This window comes from Talpa occidentalis, unplaced genomic scaffold (assembly GCF_014898055.3).
Source record: "Talpa occidentalis isolate TD23 unplaced genomic scaffold, MPIMG_talOcc4v2.1 talOcc4.17, whole genome shotgun sequence".
Taxonomy (NCBI): Eukaryota; Metazoa; Chordata; class Mammalia; order Eulipotyphla; family Talpidae; genus Talpa; species Talpa occidentalis.
In genome coordinates this window covers 28,816,518-28,841,104 of record NW_023601754.1, presented here as the reverse complement: position 1 = coordinate 28,841,104, position 24,587 = coordinate 28,816,518, and the positions used below count along the sequence as shown (strand labels likewise).

Here is a 24,587-nt window from a genome sequence, read left to right as displayed (position 1 = left end):
GCCATCATATGCCTAGAGCCGTTAGGCTTCCTGGCCTTCTTTGGCTGTGGTCTCAGCCGCAAGCTACACACCGCATCCACCCCCAGGATGCACTCACTCTGGGATTGGCAATTCTATACTGTTGGGGGTAATCGCCAACCCTCAGGGTTTCTGTCTGTGGTCACTCCAACACTCGGCTTTCATAGTCACCAATGCAACACGCAGGCCCCTGCACTCAGGCCAACCCATTGCACACGCATATGGGTCGGGGATCCAAACTCCATGTGCGGCCTCTCTCGGGTCCCCTCTTCGGCTTGGGCTCCACCCCAAACCACGTTCCCCACTGTAGGGGCAGGAATGGATACAGTGCAGGTTTTCTGATCCCATGCAGACCGGGTAAAGGAGTCAGAGTCATCAGTGGTTTTTGCAGGTCTTTTATTGGGATTTACCCGGTACAAAGCAGGCAGGGGTGCTGGGGGGCCGGGAGGCTGACAGGCCTCCCGAGCCCCCAGCAAATTTTCACTCTATCTGGGCTCTCCGGTGATCTCTCTCTCGGCTTCTCTTTCGGCTTCTACTGGCGTCCCCGTGACGCCGCCCTTAAAAGCATAATCTCAGCCCAGGTGAATCCCAGCTACCTATGCCCACACCCTGCTCCAGGTGCCCGCCATCAGGCATGCATTCAGGACCGCAAGGATCCATCATCTATCCTGATGGCGGGAGGGCAGAAAAGCCTGACATTTTTCCTTACCCTACACCCACCCGTCCCCCAAGGGCGGGCTCCTCACCCTCACTCGACAACAAGCAGGGCATCACCCACAGCTGATTTTAAGTGACTCACTGGCCTTCAACATATTCAAGTTGCTTAACAGCCTCTCAGGGCTTCTCAATCTTAGCACCAGCTTTTGCCTTCTCAGTTGGCTTTTCTCCTCTGCCTAGCTGCTGGGCAGTACACCGGCTGCTTTTGGCCACTGAGACCCGCTGGCCACCCCCAGATTCCCAAAAAACATAACCTGCCAAGGTCCTCCACCTTCTGGCAGAATTGTCGGTCCAAGTCTGTTGGCCTCTCCCTGCATCAGCAGTGGCGAGCTCCAAATCGTGGTCCCTTCCTCTCCAACAATTTTTGTTGCCTCGGGGGTTGTTGGCTGGTCCTCTCCGGCATCTCCTCCTCCAGGCGAGGTCTCATCCCATAGCTCCCAGACCTTGTCCACCTTCTGTGCCGCCATGGTGCCTCCAGCGCTGTCACAGGTTCAGTCTGCTACTCCTGAGGTCTTCGGAGGGCTCCGTACTTGTCTGCATGGATCATCTTGCCGACTTACGCCAAATGAAAGGGGCAGGAATGAGCTCTGAGCAGGTTCTCTAAGATTCTTTGCAGACCGGATAAAGGAGGAGAGAGTCCTGGAGGCCTCAGTGGCTTTTGCAGGCTTTTATTGGGAATTATCGGGTACATGGCAGGTAGGGATGCTGGAGGGGCCGGGAGGCTGGCAGGCCTCCCAGCCCCCAGCAAGTCTTCACTTTTTCTGGGCTCTCTGGTGCTCTCTTATGGTTCTGCTTCTGCTACTCTGCTTCTGCTGGCGTCCCCTTGACACCGCCCTTAAAAGCCCAGTCTTAGCCCAGGTGAATCCCATCTACATACGCCCACACCCTACTCCAGGAGCCCGCCATCAGGCATGCATTCAGGACCACAGGGTTCCCTCATCTATCCTAATGGCGGGAGGGCAGAAAAGCCTGATCCTTTTACCTTACCCTACAACACCCCCTGACAGAGCATCTGGGCCCTCAACCCGTTAAAATGGCCTGCTGCGTGCGGTTCATATTCAGAAGCACAGCCCGGCCAGGCCCGGGGATACCCCACCCCTTCCCCTGACTCCGAAACCACAAGGATAGGTAGATCAGCCTCTTCATCTCTGTGTGCCCCACTGAGGCTGCTGCGGGGAGGACCAGTGGCCCTTCACCCCACTCAGTCCATCCCTGCGCCAGGTGGGCTCTGTTTGCTCACACAACAGCCCCGTGAGGGAAGTGATTCCCATTTCTCAAATGAGGACACTGAATCTCAAAGACTAAGGCCCTGCTCAGGCTGGGAGGCCAGAGGCTGAGCCTCCAGGAGGCTGCATGGGGTGGGACTGGGAAATCTGACGGAGGAAGTGACTAGAGGATGGTGGTTTGGGAACTGGACATTAAAGCGTGGGCAGTTCCAGCAGGCAGAGCCTGGCAGGGAGAGCACCTCTGGGCACTAGGAACTGGCAGACACTCCCTCCCAGTCTGCACATCTGCAGGAAGGCAGTAGTCATGTTCTTGTGCTCTCTCACACAGGGGAGTGCCATGCCTGTTCCTCTGGAGCTGGGCCTAAGAACAGCAAGTGGGCAATGGTGGCCCACTCGCTCACCCCTCTGACAAGCGCTTGCTTTCCTGGCTCTGGCAGGGAGGTGACTCCCAATTGTGACTCTCAGGCAGTCGTGCTATCCCACAGGCATTTTAGACAGTTGTGTGTTGTTTTTGTTAGCGGTGCAATTTGGGGTGCTTCAGGCATTGAGTGGCTGGGGCCAGGCAGCCACTATATGATATATGATAGCACCACACAATGATGAATGTCCTGTACCCTCAGCTGTCAAGGGTCCTGCCAAACCTGTCAGTGAACAGCCCAAATCAACTCCTCGCAGAACTGCCGACAGACAGCTACCAAAGTAGTGTCTGGGATGTGGCCAGTGCCACACATATCTAGGGCCACGGACAGAAGACAGTGAAGCATGTGGGCAGTGTGTCAAGTCAGATGCCTAAGGAACTCCGGGAGGGTCTTCCTGGGTCTTCCTTCTTGGTGGGTCTCATATTGGCCTTGGCAGAGCAGGAAGTATGACAGTGAGAGTTATTTGGCTTGCAAGTACAAAATAAACAAATTAACCAAAAACATATCCTCAGCTGGATCAAGGAAGAATCAGGGAGTTGATTGACTTCAGTAACAGGTGAGCCAGATGAGTGAGTGGCTTCAGGTTTGGCTGGATCCAGGTGTTGATGTATCACATGACTAGGGGTAGCTCCCCTCTCATCTCTGCTTTCCTCAGTGATGGCTTTGCACTCAGGTGGACCCTCTGTTTGCCTCTCTTTGAAGAGAACCTACAATTGTCTGGGGCAATTGTTGGCGTTTGGGGCAGTAAACTGGCTGTTAGTCTAATTTGACAAATACAGATTTTCTTAACCACCCCTGACTATTCAGTGAGGCCAGTAGACTGAATTGGCAGACCCAGACTGTTTCCAACACTGGGACAACGGGACAGAGACAGCCCCACCCAAACTGCTCAGACCAATCAGGGAAGAGTGCTTTCCTCCAGGGACACTGGGCCCTGGTGCCAAGAAAGAAGGGGGTGGAAGCCACGTAGGCAGAGAGGACAGCCATCCTGCATAGAAGGCTTGAGCACAGAAGGGGCAGCCCTCCTTGGCTGTAACTGGAAGCTGGTCATGGCCACCTCTCATGCAGAAAGTTTGGAGAAGTCTGGGCAGGTTCACTAGTCGCTTTCCACAGATGGGGAAAGGACAGAGCTCACCAGGTCACCTAGGCACCCAGGCAGAACAGCATCAGCATGTGGGCCCCTGACTCATAGGCCTGTTTTTAGCCCCAGGTGGAGGCACCACCCCTGCTCACACACCCCTGCCTCCCTGAGTCACTGCCTGCCTGGGGCACCCAGCGCCCAGGCCCACGGTCAGCTTCCAGGTCGCTTCTGCGGGACAGGAGGCAGGAAAAAAATGCTAAAGAAACTCAGCCCTTGAACCCAGAATCTGGGGGCCCTGCTCTCGGTGGACAGCCCTCTGTGTCAGCCAAAAGTGACTCAGGAATTGAGTGCTGAGGTCTTTGGGGCTCTGTCCCTGGGGGCCTGGGCCTGCGCTGGTATTGTAGCTTCCTTCCCAGGGCAGGCAGAGGGGAGGGGACACAGCAGCCAGAACTTTCCCATCTACCTTCTGCACTGGAGGCTCTGATATGTAAATAGCTACCTAGCTGGACAGCTCGATTCTGGGAAAATCTCCACGGGAGGCTTTGGCCCCACATACCTCTTATACAGAATCTTTTGTCAGCCATGAATCTTCCAGGTGCTAGCCTCATTTCCTTTGTGTCTCTCCCGCCCCAAAGGACACCTGCAGATTCCCAGCCCACCTGCTCACTTCCTGGGCCAGGCAGTCTGTCCCTCCCCTTGCTCAGTAGGAGGACTGGAGGGTTGAAAGAGCTTGAGAGTGGAGTAATCCTCTGAGTCTGGAGGGCCAGTGAGGTCAAGGAGATGGTGGCCTGGGGCATCCTGTTCCCAGCCCCAATCAGGAGTTCAGACACCCCAGGGGGGCTCAGCCATGCAGATCGAAACCTCCCCACCAGGGAAATGAAAGACCCCAGAGGAGGGGTCCCAGAGATACTGGCACCAACTGCCCATCCCAGGCAGATCCACTGGGGTCCTTTCTAACCTGCACCCATCCTGCTCCCAGATCTGCCTCCCAGGCTGTCTTGTGTGGGACCTCATGTGTGCCAGAGGATGGGTCACATAGAGGGCAAAGGGCTTGAATGCCTCCATGTTTCCCTGTGTCTTTCTAATGGCTTCATTCTTAGGGGCTTCTCCATGGGCAGGATGCGGGCTTGGTGACACATTGACTCTGGGGCCACAGTCCATTCAGCTTTCCCCACAGAAAAATTCCAGGAAAGACCACAGTTGGCCTGGCCCAGTCACATGCCCACTAGATGCCTCAGCCCCTTCCTTTTCTTGCTTCCCACACCCACCTTCCTAGGCCCCTGTTCTGGACTGGATGCTGGCCTGCACCCGGCGGGGCTGTGGACTCCTAGATTTGGCATTTGGTATTTGGCACTCCCACCGCCACCCCACAGCTAGGCCTACCTCCCACCACCTCTCCTTCACTGTAGCTGGGGTGCCAGCAGCTGCAGCTTGTGCTAAACGAGGCAGACCGAGGCCCCGACCAAGGCAGGGGCATTCTTCAGGGCCTGCTGGGAGACTGCAGGGGTGAGAAGAGTGGCCTGAGCAGGGCCCTTAATGCAGCCTCAGGGGTTCAGCTGGGGATCACAGAGGCTGGGAGACAGCTCCCCACAGCCCCTCTCCTTCCTCGGTTGAGGGCAGAGCCTGGGGACATGTGCAGCAATGGCTGAAGTGCAAGTGGACAAACTCGACACTCAGGCCCCTCAGACGGGCTGTAGAACTCCCCAACCTCTGGGCCGGGGCAAACCACACCCAGTCAAGGAGTGAGGAAATATTTTCTGCCACTCGAAGAAACTGGAAAGATACAGGGCAAAGGATGACACAGCGGGGATAAAGAACCTGGCCCATTAATGCCATCACCCACAGCTCCCTTGTGAGGTAGTTGTGAAATGTGAGGAAATGGTGTGTGCACCAAGGAATATCCTTTGCAGACTGTGCAGTGCCCCATGCATGTGCAAGGCCCTGGTGGTGGTGAGGCCCTGTGATGTGCCAAGAGCTTTCCTGGTTTCAGTGTGACACATATTTGATTGTAGTCTGTGAAGACAGGTGACCCTCTTTGGTAGCACTTGTGTGTGCCTGAAGCAAATTCAGCTATACTCCCTTAGGCATGGGAGGAAGGTGGGAGAGCCAGAGGAAGAATGTGCTCTTTATGCCAGCCAAGTAGGGCTGGGAGAGGGGTCCCGCTATTCACTGCTTTATCCTTCCTCTGTTTAACTCTGTCCAGGCCTCCTCTGCCCCCAGGAAAAGGCAGGCCCCCAGGTCAAGATTGAAGAAGTAACTACAATTAATAAAATTCAGTTTTAACTTTGGGCCATTCAAGGGCCTAACCTCTTGAAATTAAAAGCTGCCGTGAGGCTTTTTCACAACAGGCTCTGAGAACAGGCCTCTCTACTCCACACCCCTAAGGGAAGGCTCTGCTCTGGCCCAGCCCCTCTGGGTTGGAAATCTCACCCAAATGTTCTGCTCCTTGATCTAGCCCAGTTCCAGGGTCTTGATTCCACCTTGGGTATGAAATATAGGAAATCACAACTTTTGCCAAGAACTTGGATTTTATTCTGTTACCCCCCAAATACTATGTGAAACCCAGATTGAGTGGGCAGGTGGAGAACAGGCTCCTACCTGCTCTCCCCTCCTCACGCAGAAAGCCCTGGAACTCCATGGGTTGGGGGGAGGGGGGCATGGGGGTGTCCAGAGGCACAGGGAGTGGAGATCGTGGCCTTTTCTCCTGTCCAGGCTGGGGCCTCAGATGTTGTTGTCCCGGGGCCCTGGCAGGTGCTTTAACATGGGCCCCAGCCCAGCCCACTACCCCAGTCAGGCTCCTGTCTCCATCGAGGCCTCAAAGCCACCATCCCTCTCTCCTCACAGGCAGACGCCAAGATGGTGTGTGACGTGGTGAGTCGGATGGAAGACACGGAGCCCTTCTCTGCAGAACTGCTTTCAGCCATGATGCGACTCTGGGGTGACTCAGGGATCCAGGAATGCTTCAACCGGTCTCGGGAGTATCAGCTCAACGATTCTGCCAAATAGTGAGTGTCCCAGGCAGAAGGGACCCAAGAGCTGGGCGGTAACATGAAAACAGACTGTGCCAGTGTCAGGAAGGACCAGGAGGGCGCCAGGAGGCAGGGACACAGGAGACAGCCCACAGCAGGGCTCCCAGAGGCCCACACTCCCACTTGCTCTGGGGAGGGCCTGGCGCTCCAGGATGTTTTCACTGTGGCACCTTCCTCCCCAGAGAACCCTAACCCCATAAATACAAATCTTATTGGCAGAAAATAACTGACATGGTGCCATTTTGTTTTTATTTCAGAGAAAAATAATGAGCTTTCCATTCCTCTCCCTTTAAAATTAAAAATAGGGACTGTGTAATCACCCAATAAATACCTCCAACATACTTTTTTTTTTTTAAATATTTATTTATTTATTTATACAAGCACTGGGTACAGTCAGAAGTGCGGGAGGGTGAGAGAATTCACCAGAGCCAGAGCAGGGAGCAGAACAGACAGACTGACGAAACACACTGCTGAGGGGAGCAGTGGGCGGCAGGAGAGGTCTGCGCGCCATGTGGGAGCCTCCTCTGGTGGCCGGGGAGCAGCCGGGGATCAAACCGGTGCTGCAGTGGCTGCGGGCAGCTTCGCAACCCAGCGCTCAACCGCTGCGCCACCGGGGAGGCCCCTTCCGACATACTTTAATCTTTTGTTACCACTAAATCAGGGGATGGAAAGGAGGGAGGAGAGGGGGAGGGGCGGGCCTGCAGCAGTGGGCAGCAACCCCTGAGAGCCAGAGAGGGGTGACAGGCCAGGAAGGGCCCCGTGGCTCAGGGCCACAGTCTGCCCCTATGCTTTGTCGTGCTTGGCGTTGCAAAGGCCTCCTCAGCCCCTAGATGCGAGCCCCCAGTGCCTGGCATGGCCCACATTGCACATTGGAGCCACTGGGGTTGCACCTAGCTTTCGGGAAATGCACCCCACTTTTGCATTCTTGTGCCCATTCTTGTGTGGGTTTAAGCTTCTGGGCTCAAACCCACTGTCTTAGGATGTGTGTGCTCTGACCCCACAGCAACCTGAGCAAACAGTGCTCCTCAGCCCAGACAGTGCTCCTCAGCCAGGACCATCTTGTCCCCAGGAGGTATTTGCAATGTCTGGAGGTGTTTCTGATGGTTCTGATGAGGGTGGTCCTACTGGCATCCAGAGGGTAGAGGCCAGGGATGCTACTCAACATCCTCCAGTGCACAGGGCAGCCCCACAGTGAAGAAGCCTGAGAAACCCTGGTCTACACGATGCTAAAGTAACAGCGGTTGGGCCGAGGAAAGAGCATCCATGCGTGGATGCTGGGCCATCCGTGTGCTCTCAGCGAACACAGCAGGGATTGTTTCTGTGCCCTCACTCTGGCCCAGTGCTCAGGTCCTATGACCAGCCCTGATGAGCCCCAGGGAGACTTGGTGGGCAGGGGTGTGGGCCAGAGCTTCCACCCATGGCTCCTGGAGCACCCGGTGCCTCCACAAGGTCTTCTCCCTCCCCACCTGCTACTGGGCCGCCCCCCTCCCCAAATCTCCTCCCCCCAGGTTGGGCCAGCTGGCCCTAGCAGCTTGTCAAACCCTGCTGGCTGCTTAAGTTTTTACCCATTTAGCTAATTATAACATGCATTCACTACAAAACAAATAAAAGTCACAACACAGAGAAGTATAAAATTACATGACACCCCTCCCACATTTACCCGTTTCCATTTATTTGTCCCAGTGACATCCAGAAAAACCTGACCCTCTGGTCTTAAATGCTACTACTGACCTCCCACTGTGAAATCTGAGGAACTGAGCTTACCTTTCCAACTCTTTCCCACTTCCACCTCCACTTTTTTGCTAGTTACAGGATTATTTTTAGTTCTTCCGGTGGTTACCTTTATAACTTTAAATAAGAAACTTGAGTCAACTCCCCAACAAGTAAGCTGAGGAAATGTGCCTGCCTTCTCTTGCTCTCTCTTTTCTCTCTCCCTCCCTCCCTCCCTCCCTCCTTCCCTCCCTCCGTCCATCTCATCCCTGCCTCCTTACAAATTTTCCACTGCCAAGGTTGCATCCTGTCTGTCACCGTGGTTAGGTCTCCTGAACAGAGTCTGGGCAGGGAGGGGAAGGCACCCACAGGCACGCAGCTGCAGAAGGGCTGAACAGCTTTCTCTGCCAGAGTTGCTTTGTCGTTTTAGCAGCTAAATCTCATCTCCTGACCAAAGCTTGGTCCAATATAGAAAAGAGTAAAAATTGGCATGAGAAGGGAGAGGGAGGCCTAATAATCCTAGGCTGATTGCTGGCTGCCTGGCCCAGCCCCTGGGGGCCAGGGTAGTCACTCCCCATGTGACAGCACCAGGGCTTGGAAGGGAGAGGGAGGTGCCTGCAGCTGGCGGGCTCCTGGACTCCTGGTATAGCCAGCAGGGCCTGGGATCCTGGAAGGTTCTCCCCTGAGACAGGTCTCAGAAGCCTCAGCACATTCCACCAGGGGCAGCAAAAGAGTTTCCCTTTGCAGCTCCCCACTAGATACAGGCTTCTGTTGCTCCTTCCAGTACCTCCAAGGCGCTCACAGCAGGGACACAGCAGGGACACCCAGCCACACTCAGTCTCATGGCTCCTGGGCCTCAGCCTCTCCCATGTCCCCTTTCTCAGACTCTCACTGCTGCCTTCTGGGCACCTGGCTCAGTCCCCAGCTTCTTCCTGTCCCCTGGCTTCTCCTCCTCCCCAGGGCTTTAATCCATCACACCCCGACCACTCTCACGCATGTATTGCCAGCACAGCCTTCCCTCCAGAGTTCTGTCTCCTTGGTGTCCATGCGGACATCCCAACACATCAGCTGAATATGTTCAGCCAACTGAACTCCTAGCCCCCCGATCCGCTTGGCCTCCCCCCTTCCTTCTACCAAGTACAGCCTCTTGTCCCACCTGGGAGGCAGCTTTCTGTGCCTCTTCCTCTCACATCCCACTTCTCACCCCTGCTGTCATCTCTCACCTGGAAGATGTGATAGCCTCCCAACAGGTCCCCTGTGCACCCCCCCCACACACACACACACCTGCTCGCCTTACAGCCACAGAACCAACACCTCAGGTGGGGTACCATCTTGTTCAGAGTTAAAGCTGAGTCCATCCCAGCCCCCAGCTCCTGGCCCAAGAGGTGATCTGTTTTCCAGTGTCAGCCCTGGTGGGATCTGGGCTCTGAAGAGGGTGGCAGGCCTGAGCAGTGCCCAGTGCTTGGTCCATGGTCCCATGTGTTGCCATCCCCAGCTACCTGGACAGCCTGGATCGGATCGGGGCCGCTGACTACCAGCCCACCGAGCAGGACATCCTCCGAACCAGGGTCAAAACCACCGGCATCGTAGAAACCCACTTCACATTCAAGAACCTCCACTTCAGGTGAGGCCCAGGGAGGGTCCCCTCCCCAAGGAGGAGGCTGAAGTGGGAGGTGCCAGTCTCTCCCCACAGCCATCCAGAGCAGCCACATGCAGCCCTGCCTCAGGGGCTTCCGCCACTGCCTGCTTCCTGCCAAGTTCAGCAGCAGGGGGCTTCCTGGAAGAGGGGTTCTGGAGTGGGGCTCTGAAGAATGGGGGTTTTAATGGACAAAGGAGGGAATCCTGTCCCTGGTGACTTCTGCGGAGGAGGGAGGCTCACCCAGGTGACTCCTAGGAGGCCACCTTGTGGGGAGCAGTGAGGTGTGAGGGGATAAGCCTAAGCAGTATCTGTGAAACCCCAAGGGCTTAGAGCTTCAAGGAGCTTAGGGAATGGCTCACCCGCCCTCTGTCTTGACACATATGGAGAAACTGAGGCCATGAGGAACATGGCTATCCCCAAGCAGAGATTTCCTGGGCCTGGTGGACGACTGTGTCCCCTTCTGGGGTAATCTTTATGCACAGAGGCCCGGGAGCCCACCCCTAGCTGCATTCCAGGTATGATTTGTGGGAGTCAGGTGAAGCAGGAGGAAAGGACAGGCAGGCAGGGACTACTGGCTGGTCAACAGGTATATGGCCCTGTCTGGGTCCCTGCCACACCTCCCAGCTCCTGCCCACTCCTGAACTAAATGAGGGGCGAGGGCCTGTCTCCAGACTCTGGGTTCAGTTGGCAGCCCGTCCGTGGGACCATGGGAGCCATGCCAGGCTGAGGAGTCCCTGGGCCTCCCTGAACCTGGGGAGCAAGGTAGGGGGGTCCAGTGACCCTACAACATATTGCTCACCTCCCTTCTCAGCCTCTCCACTCACCCCTGGGAGCATGGGGTGGGGCCCTTAGCTGCCCAACAGGTGGAGCTGAATAAGCGCTCTGGAGGGGCCATGGAAGCCAATAGCCAACCTCTGTATTGCCAATGTGGAATGGGAGCCGGGGCAGGAGGTAGAATGAGAGCCAGAACCACTCACTTGCTCCACGCTCGCTGTGGTCTCTGCCTGTAGGGCTGCAGATGTGACTCTAGGGTGCAGAGCTATGGGGAGGCGCCACCGCCCTCCTGAGGGACTCACTTCACACAGTTAAAGGGCTGAGAAATTGGGGCTGAAGCCACAGGCTGGGTGGGTGATCCAGCCTCGCACCCCACACCGCTGGCCCACTTGGGCCTTTCTGCACCCTGAGTTGGCCTTCAGGAAAGTCTCTGCCTGGAGGTTCTGGGGGTCCCGGTGTCTCCTGGGGTCAGCCCCACGGGCATCACAAGCCCAGGAAGCTGAGGAGCTCGTCGCTCAGGGCTTCGGGTGTGAGACCCACCTCTTACTTCCAGGATGTAACCTTCCTGTTCACAGTCTCTTCCCACAACCCTGAAGCCCCAGGGGATGGTGTCTGGCAGGGAGAGGCAGGCTTCCGTGTGCTGGGGAGGGGTGGCACAGAGCAGAGGTAAGAGCGCCGGTCCAAGACCTGGGTCCTCCCAGCTCTACCTTGGGCACCTACCCCTGGTGGCTCACTTCTCCTGTCCACGTTACAGGTGACAGCTCCTGCCCCTCAAACTGGTTTGGAGCTTGTCCAGACCACAGACATGAGCGACATGTCAGAAAGCCAGGAACAGGTTGTGCATGCCCCCGAGAGGACCTCACAAAGGCACTTCCTGGGGGCCAGCTGAGGGACACGCCCTAGTAAAGCTCTCGAGATGCAAGGACAGGTCTCTGAGTGACCACGTCTGAGCACACAGCTGAGATGGCAGCCCCCACCCGAGGGCGGCAGCGGTCAGTGTCGGCTCCTAGAGCGGGGCTGCCAGGAGGCCGAGTGCGTGCAGAGCTCCTCCGCCCATTCGGCTTGCCCAGGCACCCGCTCCCGCCCGGGCCCCACCACTTCCAGCCTCCCTGTCACCCCACAGGCTGTTCGACGTTGGGGGCCAACGATCTGAACGCAAGAAGTGGATCCACTGCTTCGAGGACGTCACGGCCATCATCTTCTGTGTCGCGCTCAGCGGCTATGACCAGGTGCTCCACGAAGACGAGACCACGGTGAGTGACTCCGCCCGCCCGGCCTGGGGGGCTGTTTGGTGGGCTGTGCCCCTTTGCTCTTCTGACTCCTTTGCTGGACAAAGGCAGCCCCGGGCCACCAGCCCAGAGTCCATGTGCAGACTCAGCACGAGCATCTCTGCGGACCTGGGGTCTGGGGCAGTGAGTGCCTCTTCATGGGCACAGAGGGGTCAGAGGCCGTGGGGCCAGGACAAAATAAGGGAGATCCTTAAAGAAATCAGTTTTCAGTCCAGCGGGAATGTGTGTAAGCCAGAAAGAGCCGTGCTGCGCTCGGCGCTGACCGCCCTACCGCGGCACAGGCTGGTGTGGGGCTGGTGGCGGCCCGGTGGGGCTGCTGGTGTTGCGTCGGATGGCTGGGCTCCCACCACCCATTGCTGCTGCGTCGCTCAGTTTGGGGCCTCCTGGCTTCTGAGGGGGCGCTCACCTGGAGAGGGTGCTGCCTTTCTGTGGGCCTGGGCTCGGTTTGCAGCTGAATTCAGACCGTACCCTCTGTGCCTCATTTGTCAAAGGGGATCATGTCTGGGCGCTGGGGATGGGATCTGTGCAAAGTACGTGGAGCTGTTAGTGGCACAGCAGCGCCGAGGCAGTAGGTGTGTTGTCAATGGTGGTTGTCCTGAGCTGGGGGGTCTGCTGAACAGTCCCCGTCCGTCCAAGGGGCTGTGGGCCTATCCATCTTCGGAGCCTGCAAAGAAAAGCCAGGTGTCTGTGTGATGCTCCCACCAGGTCTCAGAGGCATGTTCTGGCAGCTCGCAGAGCCAACAGTGCTGGCTGCAGGGCTTGCTATCATGGTGGGCCTTAAGCAAGGCCAGTCTTCACTCTGGGTCTGTTTCCTCATTAGTCCTCACCTGCTGGTCCCACTGGGCTGCTGTGAACCTGCGTGGCTGGGTGCAGTGCTGTGGGGAGGCGCCGCCACCATCCTGAGAGACTCGCGCAAGTTGAGGCCTAAGTCACTGGCTGGGTGGGCGATCTGGACTCAATCACACCGGCTGGTTCACTTGACTTTTCTGTGCCCTGAGTTGGGCTTCAGCAAAAGTCCCCAAGGCCTGTCTTGACCTGGGGGAGGCCTGTGGTCTCAACAGTGCAACTCTGTGTGGTGAAGTTGTCCTCATTCTCAGTGGACCCGGACTAACTGACCATGCACACCCTGGTGGGCTGCTGGCTGCCCCAGACAATGTATCCACTTGCAGGGCCTACCCCAGCATGTCTGTTCGCTGGTTGTCTCTATTGTTTTTGAGCCACTGTTCACGGTCTGCTTGGCCACCCTTGTGGCCACTTGGTCCTCTTTCCTCCCTGAAGTGCCTGGGGGTAAGAATGAGGGTTGGTGCGGCAAGTGTGATGGTTTGGAGGCTGTGGGGTCCAAGGGCTGTTGTCCCTGTATTGGCCTGTCCCCTGGGACCTGCCCCACCAGGCCTGCAGGGGGTTCTTGCCCACCTCTGTGTGGGCCTGTCACCACAGGACACCAAGTTCCATGGTCTTTGGTTTCCAGTGAAGGTGGGGGGCTGAGGGGGACATGGCATAGTGCCACACCCTTGCTTGGGAGGCCTTGCCCATCTGCCCACCCTCTCCACCCCGAAGTCAACTCCTCCTGAGTCCTGCTGCTGCCCGTGTCCTGTATCACTTTCTCTCCAGGCGCTTCTGCCGCCTCCTCTTCCACCCATTCCCCTATTTCCCCTCCTCTTCCCTGCTCCCCCTGCCCTTCTTCCCAAGGGCTGGAGCAGAGTATCTGGAAGAAGCAAAAGCACCTGGGGTCAGGATCAGGCTCCACCTGGCGGCCTTTCCACCCCAAAGCAGATCACCTGTGCCACCTGGGAAAGAGCAGTCGCCCCTCCAGGGCACAGGAATTGACTTCAAACTTGACAACAGCTCACAGAGGCAGCTCATGGGCACGGTGACAGCAAGAATGGCTCTGTGGCCATAGAACCAAGCCAATGTCTGCATCCAGGAGCACAGCAGTGCTGGGAAGCTTGGGAGTACAATGGACCTGGCCCAGGCCTAGCACTGCGCCAGGCGCTCTGTGGGCATGGGACCACTTGCCCTCTTGGGACCCACCTCCTCTGTGAAAGGTGCTGATAGTAGACCAGCCCTGTGAGGACCTCCGGCTCCAAGCGATTAGGTGCCTGCACTCAGGGCTTCTCACTCAGCAATGGCTGAGGCCGGGCTGCTGCCTCCAGGGGCCTGGCTCCAGGACAGGAGTGGGATTCAGAAGCAAGAGCTAGGCCCCACTCAGCAGTCCTTGGTCCCAGCTCTCCTCCTGATCAGTACAAACTTCCCTCCCTGGCCCGGGGCAAGACTGGAACTGCCCAAAACGTGCCAGACACCGTGTTACTGGGGCCGCCCACCCACGGCCACTTGTCCACCGCACCCCGGGACCCTAGGGCCTCTGCCTGTCCTCGTACCTCAGGCCGTGGCTCCGGCGGCTCTGGGCCTCAGCCTTTCACAGCTTCACCACCACCACTACCATCACCATCGCCTGCAGGGCCTTATCTGGCCAAACCAAGGCCAAAACCATGAGCAGATTCTGAGAGACCCTCCAAGCCCGGCAGGTATGAAGCACCTCCCTCCGATTACAACCGCCAGTAAGAGTTGAAAGCAGCAGGTCCTCAGGACACCACCGGGTGACTTTGCTGTGAACGCCTGCCCCTGGCCCTCTCCCGCGTCCTCTCCCCCACAACAACCTCTTGGCTTAGGTTGGTCCTTCCCGTACTCATCTTCCATCGCCGCCACGCAGCCCAGAGTCCCGAGGTGGCCATGGTCTCCACAGGCCCGCACAGGCCTCGGCATGGACTGGCCTGCACTTCCTGGCCCTGAGACCAGTGGAACCAATTTTTCGTGTTTTTTTCTCACTTTCTCTCATGTTTTCTGCTGGTTTTTATCTCCCTCTCTCTTAATCTGTTTTGCTGTGTTTCATCTTGGGATTCTCCCAACCCCTTTTTACTGAGAAACCAGCCCCAACAAGCAGTTCATGCCCGACCCAGCCACGGCCCAGACAACCACCCAACCCTCAATCACACCAAGGCCACAGCAAGATCACCCCCCCGACGCTGTCCCCCTGGTATCTGCTTCCAACTCTGGATTAATTCGAGGACCTCTTAGTCCTCGGTTAATGTTTCCCAACTGAATGCGTGCACCCTCCCACCCCCGCTGGTGAAACCCAATGAGACCCCAGTAGAGAAATCTGCATGCCCCGGGTGCCATGTAGACGTGTTGGATGGTGGTGCGGCCCTGCCCCTGCGTGCATGGTGCATGTCCTCTCCACCAGCTGGCGCCCCCCAGTGACCTTGCTGCCCAGCTGGGCCCTTTTCAGGCCGGGGCAGCATCCCCTTAGCTCCCTGCTCCCCCCACCCCCGCCTGCGTGTGGAATGAAGCAGGGACCACGCCCCTTTTGTCCTTGTGGATCCCCCTGTCCAGCCACGTCGGAGGGCCTTCCTCTGCTTGCCCCGCTGTGTTGTTGGCTGCCATGGGTTAGGGCCCCGCACTTCTACCCCTCACCTGCCTCTCCCCTCTGTTGCAGAACCGCATGCATGAGTCCCTGAAGCTTTTCGACAGCATCTGCAACAACAAATGGTTCACAGACACGTCCATCATCCTGTTTCTTAACAAGAAAGACATATTTGAAGAGAAGATCAAGAAGTCTCCACTAACCATCTGCTTTCCCGAATACACAGGTAGAGATTCCATGCCCCCGAGAGACAGCAGGAGGCCCGACAGCCATTTCTGGCCACACAAAAATCCCGAGAGAGCAGGCCCCTCTCCAAAGCTCAGTCCACACTGAGTGTGCTCTGCAGATGCACAGATTCCACCACAGAGAATCCAGCACAAACCCTGAGACTGGCCCACTCCCCCCAATGCTGTGGTGAGAGGGTCTGACTGCCTGGAGACCAGCCCCCCTAAAAGTGTGCAGCCTGGAGTGGGCAGGGCTCAGACTCCTCTTTGGTGGCCTGGACTTGTGGTTCATAGGGCAGCAAAAGCAGATGGGGTGAGTCAGCCCCGGGGCTGATTTGGGGCTGAGGAGTTCTGGCGGATTACCTCTAGGTGCCAGGGCCACTCTCACCCCAGCCAGATTTAGGAAGGAGCTGTGGTCTGGGAGGCCCACAAGGCCAGACCTGGTGCCCAGGTGGTGGCTGGGACCCCCTCCAGGTGGCCTGCTCCCAGGCGCCCAGTCTGCATACCAGCCCCTTTCCTGGCCTCCCTCAACGGGCATGGCAGGCCTGTTTGGCCCCGGGGCACTGATGCCTGGTGCCTCTGGTGGCTCTAGCACGAAGCCAAAGCCAGAGGCCTGTTCTGCTCCCCCCAAACAGCAGTTGCTCTCATGGAAAACCCTCTGCCCAGGCTCCCCGGGAGCACCCTGGTACAGCCTGCAGGGGTCAGCGATGCCGTAGCCAGATGGGTCTTCCTCCCACAGTGAGCCTGAGAAAGGGAGGACAAGAGGAGGAAGGAGGCCTTGGGGCTCACAGGCCCTCCTTACCCAGAGTGCTAAGCGAGGCACATCACTGCTCTGAGGGGTCCCAGGGGAGAGGACCTGCAGGATGCGGACCGGTCAGGGGCCCACCTGCCTGAGGGGTAGTTCAGATTCCTCTGGGCAGGACCCACGGTACGAGAGGTTTGCATCAGGATATGTAGATGGATAATGGGAGATTCGGGAAACAGGCGAGGCCCAGGGAGCCATTATGTTTAAACTGGAGGTGAACCACTGCCTTGACTACAGCACCCACTGCTGACTCAGCTGAGCTGTCAGGCTCCCCATTCCCAGCGGCCCCTCCCTGCCCACGGCCTGACCGACACACCTGTGGGAGCCTGGCCTCACTCGCTCCCCGCCTGGTCTCTCCTGCAGGCCCCAGCGCCTTCACGGAAGCCGTGGCTTACATCCAGGCCCAGTATGAGAGCAAGAACAAGTCCGCACACAAGGAGATCTACACCCACGTCACCTGTGCCACCGACACCAACAACATCCAGTTTGTCTTTGATGCCGTGACGGACGTCATCATCGCCAAAAACCTACGGGGCTGTGGCCTCTACTGAGCCCTGGCCTTGTTGCCCACCACCTGCCGCCCTGCCCGGCCCGCTCACCCACCCCTCCCTGGAACCAGAACCCCACCCCCTCTCAGACAACTCTCTGCACTTGAAGAAGCGCCCGCGACAGGCATGCGGGCAGAAGGAAACACTTCCGCCAGCCCTGCCCGGGCCTCGGAACGCGTGGTAGCAGCTCCGGCAGGGCACTGAGGACCTGCAAAGCCTCTGGGAACAGGCCACTCCCACCCGCCTGCCACCCACTCGCCTCTGCTTCATCTCTTGAGAGTTTGGTTCGGGAGGGACGTGGGGTCCAGGGCCGCTGTCCGCCCAGAATGGGCACGCCTTCCCCTTGGCAACTTATACTCCAGGTCCTGGGATCTCCTGTCATCTGGGGCTGTGCGGACGGCTGGATCCCAGGGTGATCCACCACCTAACGGGGATGGGGGCGGCGGGAACCACTGCTCAGCATTTTGGGGGTCTCTTTGGTCAAGGGCAGCTCGGTACCAAAAGCCAGGTGGGGCCAGGCCAATGCTGTGTGGGTCCCTTGGCGAGCGCCTCTGCCCTTCCTCCTGGGATCTCAGCCCATGGGGCAAGCCCATCCTCTGGAGACCATCCTTGCCTGCTTGTGAGGCTCCCCAATGCCCTTCTGGGGAAACGTCATCCCTTATCGTCATAGGGCCGGAAATGCTTTTGACGCTGACTTTTTGCAAAGGCACGTGGTAGATGGTCGGCGGTGTCGAGTCTTGTGCCTGGACAGAGGTGGAGGAGGTGGTGGTGAGGGCGGGGAGGAAGCGGCTCAGGGGAAGTAGCGCTCATGTTGACTAGGAGGGGGCCTCAGTCGCATTCTTGCAGACCCAAGGGTGACCCATCTACTTTCTCCCATCACCCAGCTGCTTCAGATTTGTGAGTGGTTGTGCTTTTTTTCCTTCTCCCATTCATAGTGAATCCAGCTCAAGCCAATGGGCAGGCTGGGGCCGTGGAGCTCGGTTCTGTAGTTGGGGAGGCCCAGAGGAGGTGTGGATATGGTTCCTGCAGCCGGTGCCCCTGCTTCCTTCTTTCTTGGAGAAACCAGAGTTTGTCCACAGTTCTTGGGGTCCTGGCAACCCACAGGGCAGAGGAGGGCAGATGGCAGGACCTGCACTCAGCACCCCTACAGGCTGTGCCCAGGACGCCGGCTGTGCCCATCAGAGGGCAGCCTTCTGAGAGGCTCGGGCTTGCCCTTGAACCTTCAACTCTCCCAGCTCACTCTGGGCGCTGCTCAGCCCCAGGGCCAGGCAGGACCCCTGCATTCACAGTGCAGCCCCAACTGCGCTGGAGCAGGAAAAGCCCTGGCCTCAGCTCTGGGTGGTGCAGGTGGGCCAGGGCCTGCCCTCGCGCCCCAGGCCTGCAGGTGCATGAATCATCTGGGTCTGGCTCTTTTGCTGCTGCTCCTTGGGAGAAATGACCGGCAGCCAGGCTGCCCCCGACCAAGTCCACTTCAGTTTTGTTGACCTTGTTTTGTGCCGGACCTTGTCACGCGTGCTGCGTCGTGGAAAACCCAAGCCTCAGTGCCCTGGCCCCAGCAGCCAAGGCCAGTTAGGTCATCTTGCCCAACTTTGAAGACAGTAGAGACAGTAGTTCTCTCTAGTACGGCCAGCTGTGTCCTTCATTCTGCCTTTAATTCCAAACTCAAAAAAGCTGACAAGAGGGGGTTGTAGGCCAAGTCCTACCTCTAAGGCTGTTGTCCTGGAGGTAGAAGTCACGCCCTCCAGGCTGGGGCTCCTCCCTCAAGCCACAGCAGCCCAAGTGCAGGCAGGAGTGCATGCCCTGGTCCCAGCCCACCCGGGCTGCAGCCTCGGGGGGAGAGGAGTGGGGTGTGTGGAGCCCTGTGCCCTCCAGAGCTGCCCTTCGCTCTCCTGGGTGCTCTGCCCTGCTCAGTGTCCTGTGCTGCTCTCACCTCCCACCCCTGCCTCCTAGGCGGTCCTTGGCCTCAAGAGAGGAGGATATCCGGGGGCAAATCCCCTCCTTGTCCGTGGCGCCTCCCACCCATGTTGTCATAGGTGGCTCCACCACAGGAAAGAGTAATGGAGGGTGACAGATGAGTTTTGGCTCCGTCGCAGTGTGGGTGTGGGAGATGTTATGAGTGACCAGACGTAGGTGAGACTGCTTGTGGGTGCCCCGAAGAGGCCAGGCCTAAGCTCTGACTGGCTGATTTCCAGGAGGGGTGCCTGCCTCTCAGTGCCCAGGGCCAGGCCCTTGAGAGCACTGGGTCTTGGCTTCCCAGGGAGACCTGAGAGCAGAGTAGCCGGTGCCTGAGGCCCCTGCCGGGGATCCTCCGAGCCTGTGGACTCTGGCTGAGGGTGCAGCTCTGATAGCACAGCTCTGGGCCCCTCACCAACAGCCTTGACATTCTGGGCCCTAGGGCCTCCTTCCATGGAGGCCGCATGTCCCGGCCCTTTCTCTCCCCTCTGGCTCCAGCAGAGCCTGAGGCATGTAGCTGCTGCTCCCCTGTGAGGCCGTGGCAGAGCCCAGAGCATTGTGATGTCTGGGGCCAGGAGGCTTCTCTGGCTCTCAGCCTTTCCCCGTGTCCAGCTCCATACCCCATTGGGAGGAACTGAAGACACCCCTGCCCTCCACAACTTTGTCTCCCATCAGCTGCCAAGAACCCTCCCCGCCCGGAGCCCTCCCACCCAGGCTGTCCCAACCCCTAGCAGGGAAGACCCAGGCCTTCCCTTCCGCCAGGGTGAGTCCGCGAAGGGGAGGGTTCCGGCTCCCACCTAATACACTCACAACTGACGCCCCCGGGCCAGACCTGCGGCTTCCTCCCGTGTCTAGCCCACATTCCTGCTGACCACCTGCCTCCCCTTGGTCCAACCTCATGCTCACTCCAGCCCACTTGGTAAGTAAATCAGGCACAGTCCTGGCCCATCTCTCTGCCAGAGCAGGCGGTGGCCTGCCTGGCACCCCCGTGCTGAGAAGTCTGGGGCACAAGGCCTCTCCTGGCTGCCTCTGCTCTTCCCTGAGCCTTTTGGAAGCTTTCAGACATAACTGGGCAATTCTTAAGAACTGAGGCCTGAGACTCTGGCTCCATAGCCACCAGAGATTCAGTCTGGGGTACCGGCCAGCCTTCCCCCTGCACAGTACCCCCTTGCCAGCCCACAAGCCTGCAGAGTGAAGGGTCCCAGCAATCTGGGGCGGTGGGCAGGACACACAGCCTGACCAGGTCAAGGTGTGAGCTGCTGCCACACGTTGGGGGTAGAGCTTCTCACCCTACAATGAGGCTAACCCTGAACCACCTGCCCAGAGAGCACAGTGGGACCTTCCCTTGGGAGGCTCCAGCTAGATGAAAGCCCCTGTCAAGGGAGGGGCAGGTTGGGAGAGCAGCACAAAGAGCCCTCCTGGCTCAAAGTCTTGGATCCTACCAGTCGGATCAGAGGGAGTCCCTCTGGAAGGAGAGCTTCTCTCTCAGGCCCAGTGCATCAAGATCCCCAGCACAAGGCCACCCCCCTTTTCAGAGAGCCAGTCACTCGGAGGCCCCACTCTCCTGTAGCCCATTCTCACCCCCAGAGCCCCTTCTGCTGTGTCCCTGGGCAGCCAGAGCTTCACCTCCTGGTCCTCTCTGCCCGCCCCCCAACACTCCGTGACCTCCCCCTGCTGTGGCAGCCTGTGCCCTCAGTGTCCCAGGTAGCAAGCCTCTTGCTCATCTCCCTCCGTAGCAAGCCTCTCTTAGGCACAGAGATCCCTCCCCCTAGCCCCACCGCCGCCACCCACCCCACATTAACTGTAATTTTGTAAGAAGAGTGACTTGTTGGTTTAATAAATCTCTAGTTATTGTAATAATTTATTGACTGCCGTAATGTATTTATTAGTCACCTGCCATTAATAAAAAGTGCCAGCTTTTCCTAGCATGAGCGTGGCGTGCTGTGTCTGTGCTCACGGCGCTCCCGCCGGGCACACCTGCACCTCACGCGTCCTCCATGCGCCCAGCCGTCCCGGGCCAAGACGCGGGGCCACCTGGCAGAGGCCTCCCCCCGCCTCTCAGGTCGTCTCTAGGGCAGAAGCTGTCTGTGTCAGGCCAAGCCCACCTTCCTGTCCTGGCCTGCTCAGTGCCAGACAGGAAGGTGGCAGTGGGCAGGGTGGACAACTGCAGCCTCGACGTGGCCCTGACTTCTCTTTTCTCAGATGACTTCATCATTCCCAGTGTTCTGGGCGTCTGTTTCTTCCAGGGGGGGTTGGAGGGACAGGTGGTGCTCTTGGCTCCTTGGCGACGGGGTTGTGTCAGCGCGTGGTGTGGAGGGGTGGCTGTCAGGCCCGTGGGCCAGTGCAGCGGGGCTCAGTGCCGGCGCCTCCCCTCCCTGCGAGTCCCCGTCAGCCCTTCCTTGTCAGCCCTTCCCCGACACCAGCTCTCCCTGAGCAGGAGTCCCCTGAGAGCCAGCTCTGCACACGTGGGGACCGTGGGCGTGTCAGCGTGCATGCAGCGTCTCCACTGGACTGTGAGCTCTCGGAGCAGGAGCCTGGCCTGCCCCAGAGCAGCCCAGCAGAGGGCCCGGCACACCAATCTCACCAGTACCGGTGGCCAGAGTGCGGGGCTATGGGCCTGGGGAGCTGTGGGGGGCTGAGCCTCAGGAGAGTGGAACTGTGGAGCGCTGGCCTGGACTGCTCCTCCAGAGCTAAGCTCAGGAGGGAGACACCTTCAGGCCAGCCCAGGGAACAGTCCCTGCTGTCAGCTCAGGTCACCATGGTGGCCCCTCCTGGTGACCCCTTCTGGTCCTGGGAGTGCCCCTGGGCATCTGTGCACTGGACTTGGGAGCTTGCCTCTGTCTGGGGGTCTCCAGCTCTTGGTGGAGCAGCTGTTGGGCAAGGTGGCTCTGTGTGCTAGGCAGCCATTTCCATCCAGTCGAATCCACAGGTCTTGGTGTGGCTTGCTCTGCCCTCGTAAGTGGCCCAGAGAGCCCCAGTGTTCGGAGCCCTCAGCACTGAGCCTCTGCCAGCCCTTTCCGTAGCACCCCTGGCGCTGGCGCTGGCGCTGGGTCAGTATGGCTTGCTCCTCCCAGAAAGGGATCATGTGATGATGGGAAGGGGTGTGGGGCTGAGACAGAAATTCCCTGGTTGGGGCGGGGAGGGTGATCACATCCCAGGGGGCAACTGGTCATGTTTGGCAGAGTGAAAGGACAGTGCCGTTCTCTGTAGGGCCGGAAGGGAGTAGTAAAACCAGACCAGTCTGGGGTTCCCAAAAGTAATGGAGAGCTCAGATTGCCCCAACCCCAACAGCTGGCCTCAGCCATAAGAACCAAGTCCGGGCCTCATCCCAAGAGGACACTAGTAGAAAAAAGCCGTTGGGGAGGAGGTGACTGAGGACCCTCTCTGCACCCATGCTCTCCAGGCCAAGGCCTGGACTCGCTTATGCTCCAGATCTGCCCTGTGCCGGGGCAGGCCCCCTTCTTCTGGGCCCCAGCTGTGTCACCTCACGATGTCCGCAAGGTGTTGATGAGGTCAGGTGACGGAGGCAGGTGGAGCGCAGGACGCGGTGCTGGCAGAGAGGGGCTGGCTGAGGGCTGGCTGATGGGTCTCACCATCTCCCTCTGCCTCCTGCTCAGAGGAAGCTGGCCCCTGGCCCTGGCAGCTGAGCCAGCAGATTGGCTCCCCTCACTGATGCTGGGGATGAGTTCATCCCAGTGGACGGTGCCCAGGGCTGCCCACTCCTGGTCTCTGTTCTTTCCTCTGATTTGTTTCAACCTTTCCGCTTCTGAGATTGAGCCTAGAGTTAGTCAGGGCTTCGGCCACGGACCACGCTGCTGGCCTGTGCTGGACACATCCCCAGGCCTAGGGCAGGGTCTTGGGGGAAAGGAGCAGTTGACCCTTCCCCCAGGGAGGAACAGGTCACCAAGACACCGCCTTCCCCGACAGGCACCTTCCCCTCCTCTGCCAAGAAATACTCCACACACTCCAGTGCTTGGCGTCCTGAACAAGTCAGTCCTTCCCCAGAGGTAAAAGCTGTCCCCTCCGATGCTATCCCCTCCGACCGGGACTTTGCTTAACTTGGCGCAAAGTCATCCGCTGCTGGTTTCTGTGTGTGAGGCAGGACTTCACGTCTGCATTGCTTAAAACTCCTGCAGGGTCAGACACGGTGGCGTGTGACCCCGCCCCCCCATCTGAGGAGACTCTTGCCCCCAGAGGGGTCAAGATTCCCTCAGCACCCCCAGAGTATACCCCACCCACAGACTGGGCCGAAGAGGAGAGGTTCGGGCAGGAAGGGCCAGAGCCCAGCTCTTGGACTCGCAAAGAAGCTGAGTCACCCCGTGCGGTCAGTCCCTGCCCCGAGACGGGACGATGGGCGTGGACTGCTCTGAATAGGCGGAATGAAAAGTGCTGTGTCACAGGTGGCCCTTCCTCCTGTCGGCCTTTGGAAGGAGACTGTGGGGGCCCGGGAGCCCCTCCTGCGCTGAGCAGCCCAGTTCTTCCCCTCCAACTTAATTTTCTTCTCTCTTTCCCTGTCTCCTTGTCTCTCCCTCTCGATGTCTGTCCTGCTCTCTCTTCTTCCCGCCTGGGCCTGCAGAACCGCATGCACGAGTCTCTCATGCTCTTCGACTCCATCTGTAACAACAAGTTTTTCATCGATACCTCCATCATTCTCTTCCTCAACAAGAAAGATCTCTTTGGTGAGAAGATCAAGAAGTCACCTTTGACCATCTGCTTTCCTGAATACACCGGTAAGTATGGCAGCGACGATGTGCTGGAGGAAGCCCCAGCCCCGCCAGTGTCTCCCTTGCAGGCCTGAGCCAGACCCGGCCCATGGGCTCCAGGAGCAGCACCCGGCAGCCCTGCCCTGTATGCAGGGGCCACTGCAGATGCAGACACACCAGGGTGTGACACGGGCCTGGGGTGGGAAATGAGCCTTCCTGATCCGTGTCAGAAGTGACCTGGTGACTCATGAGTGACATGCAGGGATGAAGGCAGGACAGACTTCCCCTTGCATCTTGGTCGCCTCCTGGCCTCCCCTAGTCTCACCAGGGGGCTCCCCTTACACCTGACCGGGGGTGCCTCTGGCCACACAGCAACTTTGCCCAAATTAGAAAAGCAGACACACGAGCAGGGGCTGGCTGGCAGCTTCCGCTCTTCTGCTCTGAACAGGCCATGCTTCGGTGCATGGCAGCTCTACCAGGCCCCCCATCCCACCCCAGGGTGTCTCCCCTCTCCACCTCTCCATGTGCCCACTCGCTCCACCTCTTCCTCCACCTCTGGTCTTTTCCCCCAGATCAAACCGCTCCAGCTCTCTGCAAACCTCCTCCATCCCCACCTCTTCCTCTTCCCTGCCTCTTCCTCCTCTGGGACTCTTTCTCCCGCCTGGCCTCCAGGGGAATACACAGCCCCACAGCGATGCTCTCTCCAAATGGGTCTGTCCCTGGGACTGAGGGAGGTGCTGCTGTCGGTGTGCCTTCTGGCTGCCCCTGGCTGAAGTGGGGCTAATGGGCTTCCGTGCCCAGCCTGCAGTTCCTCAGGGTCCTGGGGGTCACTCTGCAGGCTGAGGACAGAGCTCAGGACCCTGCATTGGAGGAGGGTGGGTCACAGGTCAGCTCAGCCAGAAATCACGGACAGTGTGGATATTGGGGGCTGGGGGGCGGCAGGCATCTGGCATCGGCTCCCAGGGCTACCTGTGGCCACCCTCTCCATTACTGGGGAGAGTCAGCCTCCCCCTTAGGTGCAAGGGGCCCAT

The 24,587-nt window shown here is 58.6% G+C and overlaps 1 protein-coding gene across 3 annotated transcripts in view; it reads left to right on the top strand.

The window, feature by feature from the left end:
* Positions 1-24,587, top strand: part of GNAO1 (G protein subunit alpha o1) — a 163,841-nt gene that overhangs the window by 135,166 nt on the left and 4,088 nt on the right. For 2 of the 3 annotated variants that reach the window (XM_037516416.2, XM_037516415.2), the window contains exons 4-7: positions 6,306-6,466; positions 9,696-9,824; positions 11,737-11,866; positions 23,430-23,583. In XM_037516416.2, the coding sequence (XP_037372313.1) occupies positions 6,306-6,466; positions 9,696-9,824; positions 11,737-11,866; positions 23,430-23,583 (574 nt within the window). Of the gene's footprint in view, positions 1-6,305; positions 6,467-9,695; positions 9,825-11,736; positions 11,867-15,395; positions 15,550-16,715; positions 17,669-23,429; positions 23,584-24,587 lie in introns of those variants that run through there. The other variant, XM_037516414.2, reaches the window with a different exon arrangement.